Source organism: Anser brachyrhynchus (genome assembly GCF_964034855.1).
Source record: "Anser brachyrhynchus genome assembly, contig: SCAFFOLD_317, whole genome shotgun sequence".
Lineage (NCBI taxonomy): Eukaryota > Metazoa > Chordata > Aves > Anseriformes > Anatidae > Anser > Anser brachyrhynchus.
This window is the reverse complement of record NW_027663587.1, coordinates 1-3,892: the sequence shown is the minus strand read 5'-3', so window position 1 is coordinate 3,892 and position 3,892 is coordinate 1. Positions and strand designations below refer to the sequence as shown.

Sequence of the window (3,892 nt, the reverse complement as noted above, 5' to 3'; positions counted from 1 at the left end):
TTTCCACTCGGAAAGCCAGTGCTACTACTGCTAAACAAGGTATTCCAGCACCTGTAGTAGGATAACTCGGAAGGAGAACTTGACAATTAACTCAAAAGCAATGTGGCGTAAAAACACAACAGAATGTAGGGGTGCTGAATGGACTCGGTTATTTCCATGATCTCATTTCTCCCTGATACCATCATGTGCCCATTGGGTCAGAAAGTTGAACTCCTTTTCTTTCCTTTTGGAGAACAAAACAGGGTCACAGCATGGAGTTTAAATGGCTGCACGTGCAGCCTGGCAACCACTGTTGAAAGCCATATCTAACGATAGAGGGATCTAATATCACGTAAATGGATTAAAATTAAAACTACAGTTTTTACCCTGAAGGGTGAAAGGAGGGGCAAAATGCCATTGATTCTATGGTTGTTTCACTTGTGAGGAGTGTTGACAGGGTTTATTCTAAATACTTCTGAAAGTTCCTGAGCACTAAGAAGCCTGAGGATCTGTGGTCCTCAGTGAGTGCCTCTAAGCCTTAGTCTCATTAACTGTTTTCTGTTTTCAGAGGACGGTCTGAATTTTGGAATAAAAACACTTGAAGAAATCAAATTGCAGAAAATGAAGGAAAAAACTAAGAGACACGGTGGTGAGTTAATATTCCCTACTTTCTTACCCTCTTCACCTTCATCCTGTGTGATGATTTTTCTTTCAAAAAAAAATTCTTCCAGTAATACCGGGTAGCTGGCTATGCTTTGGTGAATCCAACTATTTGCCAAAGAAGTGAAATTTGATTGGCTTCAGAATGGCAGGTGATGGTGGCTGGGAGCTGCTTGAGGGATAGACTTCCATGTTTAGCTGGGGGCATCGAGCAACCTGATTCTCAGCCAGCTGGTATTCTAGATGGGAATTCCAAGGGCAACCAGAGGCAAATTAGTCACCTCTCTTATTTGCATGCTCTGGTCACTGTATGTTTGACAGTAATGAATAATTACAGTTTTTTGTTCTTCGTGATAGTTTTTTCTGTTTGGTAAACTTCCTTATGTTTTGCTTGCTCTGAGCAGAAGGTCCTTCAAGATCTTCTCTTCCTCCCGTCGATTCTATGATTTTTCCTGCTCCGGAAAAGGAAAATGTCCGGACAGTGGTGAGAACTGTGACACTGTCTACAGAGGAAGGTAATAATTCATGCTTTTGTTTTGATTTCATTACTCCTAAACTGGAAGGTTAAGCAAGAAGGAAGGCAATTCACCCCTGTTAGCCTCCTGGTGCTGCCGCCTTCTGTTCAAAACATGCTTTTATGCTGAAAGTCCCTGGTTGTACTGGAAAGCTTTGGTGCTCAGGTTAAGTGCAGTAGCAGGAGAAAGAAAAAAATGTGTCAGTATGCAAATAGGGGGATAACTGAAAAACAGGAGAGTAACGAGAAGAAAGAGCTCTAGAGGACAGTGCTATGTAAGAAGCAATTTCTGAAGCTTTAAAGAGGCTGACAGTGGCACGTGTGGACAGTAGTGCGATAGGAGTCTGTGTATAAATTATATTGTTTAGAGTTGTGCAAATTCCTTTGAAAGGGAAAGAAGTGAAGAAGTACTTTTACTCATAGACATTCACCTTAGAAAGGAATATTTCTCAGCATTGGTACCTAATAATATTCTGCTTGCTTATGCAGCTCTGTTCTGCACAAAGTATAGCTGTCAAGCAGACTCAGATTCATTCTCGACTACATTCAGCTGGAATTTGAGGCAAACACTGAGACTATGGATACTTTTTCTAAGTTAATTATAGTTGTAATATGAGTTTGTGTGGTTTAGCTGTCAAAACAGTGTCTTGCTGGGTTTTTTTGGACATGGGCTAACAGTATACTATTTCTATTGGCTACTGGTCTCTATGAAATAGAAAAATTTTACTTTTGTTTTAGGGGAGGAACCTGTGGTTCGACTAGATCTTGCTGAGAAACAAGGAAAACGGAAAGCCTCCGTGGGTAAGAACTTTTTATGAGCTGTTATTTAGGTGCCGCCTTCTCTATATGACTGCATCGAAGAGTATTTTTGACGTGTGAGAGGAAAATGCGTTGCAGTGGAGATCTGTGTTGACTGCAGAAATGGCAAAAAAACCATTTAGCAGCTGAAAGGCAATTTTATGAAAATATGCTTGAAAAATAGAAGCTTGTGGTTGACTGTTCTCAAATCTTCCTGCAAAGAAATGTTCTTAAAATATTCCTTGTTTTCTCTGTCTGAAGCTGATGTAAGCGCCCTTCCCGTGAAGCGCAGCCTTGCTGAAAGGCTGGGGAAGAAGGTGGAGGTTCCGGGAAATGCTGACAAAGCACCAAAGAGAGGTACAGCTACTAAACAGGCATCTGGATGTGATTCACGGGTTTTGTATTTAGGCTCTCTGTTTGTCCTTTTCCTGCGATGTTTCTTTTTGCATGTTGGCTGAGGTCTTAATCACCGGGATTCAAAGTTACCTTTCCTGCCTTGTTTTCGAATGTGAACACAAAGTTGACGTTTATGCAGCCTCCCTAATTTGGTCTTTTTCTGTTTTGCAGTTCAAGTTCCCAAGTCTGTGAAGGAGAGACTAGGATTACCTTCTCAACGGACTAGTACTGCGAAAGGTAACAACTGGCTATTAAATATACTTTCTCCTTCTTCCTTTCCGTGAACTTAGACCGTTTTCATACAGCCCTAAAAAGGAATTCAAATGAAAACAAAGAACTGGTTCCTCTCGCTCGAGTGCTGAAGCTCTTCTGACAGCCACTATCAGAAATCTGCCTCTAGGTGTGTGTTTATTTTCCGCTTGTGCCTTGTCAAGGTTTTAAGCTGCTTCTGTGAACCATCATATACAATTAGAATAGAGCCACTGCCGGGAGCAGGAATTTGAAATGCAGTCTGAAAAAGTAATCAAGTAAACTAGCATTTCTGTGTAGCAACTCTCTCTGGATAGGGCTGGTCTTCAAAATACAACAAGTGGCTCAGAGGAGGAGGAGAATGTTAGGCTATTGTCCTAAGATGGGTTATTGGGAACGCTCAGGCTTAGTTTTCCTTAGTACTGTGACAAATTTTGGAGACTTAAACTATTGTTGGACTCTCTTTAAATGCTGGTGCTTCTCATTTCTTGATGATGACAGGGAAGGCTGCTAAGCCAAAGGGAGAGATCCATGTGAAAACACTGGAGGAAATCCATCGTGAGAGAGCTCTTCGAGAAAGTCAAGCCAAAGCCCAGGCTGAATGGCATGGTAAAACCAAAGATCCCAGCGCAGGGGCAAAAATTGAGGGTGAGCCCAAGAAGCAGAGTGTGCTCACTCTTTCCGGGCCCAGCAAAGTGCAGTCGAAGGAGCCGGCAGGTAAAGCCAAGCCAGAAGGAGAAGTGCGTGTTAAAACCCTGGAAGAAATAAAGCGCGAGAAAGCTCTGCGGATGCAGCAGAGTGGAGGAAATGTGCCAGCTCCCCCAGCACAACCTGGACCTGCCCCAGCCGGGCAGAAATCGTTATGGAACACAAAGCTATCAGGTAATAAGATGCTTTAATACCTGCCCCGGTGAGGTGCTTCCCATATTGAGCACGTTCCATTTGCTCAGGATCTGCTTTGCTTTTTCCTTCAATGCGGAGGATAAAAGAGTTTAAGGCTACAAAGTTCAAAGGCAAAGAAGGGCCAGAACGTGCAACCATGTCTGTTTTCGTTAATTACGTGATGGTATTCTGTATTTCCCACTAGAAAATTAACACATTGAGGGGCTTTTTAGTCTAATTTTGGTATTCTGTTTTTTTCTGCCATCTGTTTATGGTATGAAGTCCTCCCTGTGTTGAGTTCAAGTTCACCTTCCTCTTTGGCATGTGTTGCTTAGCTTGACACGTGTATGTGTTTGTAAAGCATGCATCAGCATCTTAATGTGGGGGGCCAGTTTCTGTCAAAAATGACAGAGG

General features: G+C 42.4%; 1 protein-coding gene across 1 annotated transcript; it reads left to right on the top strand.

Moving 5' to 3' along the window:
- Positions 1-3,881, top strand: LOC308187208 (zinc finger CCCH domain-containing protein 11A-like). The gene is made up of 5 exons (XM_080609380.1): positions 1-1,154; positions 1,892-1,954; positions 2,213-2,308; positions 2,519-2,584; positions 3,098-3,881. The coding sequence occupies exons 1-5, from the start codon at positions 1,082-1,084 to the stop codon at positions 3,493-3,495; spliced, it is 696 nt and encodes a 231-aa protein (XP_080465506.1). The 5' UTR covers positions 1-1,081; the 3' UTR covers positions 3,496-3,881.
- Positions 3,882-3,892: the final 11 nt, after the last annotated feature.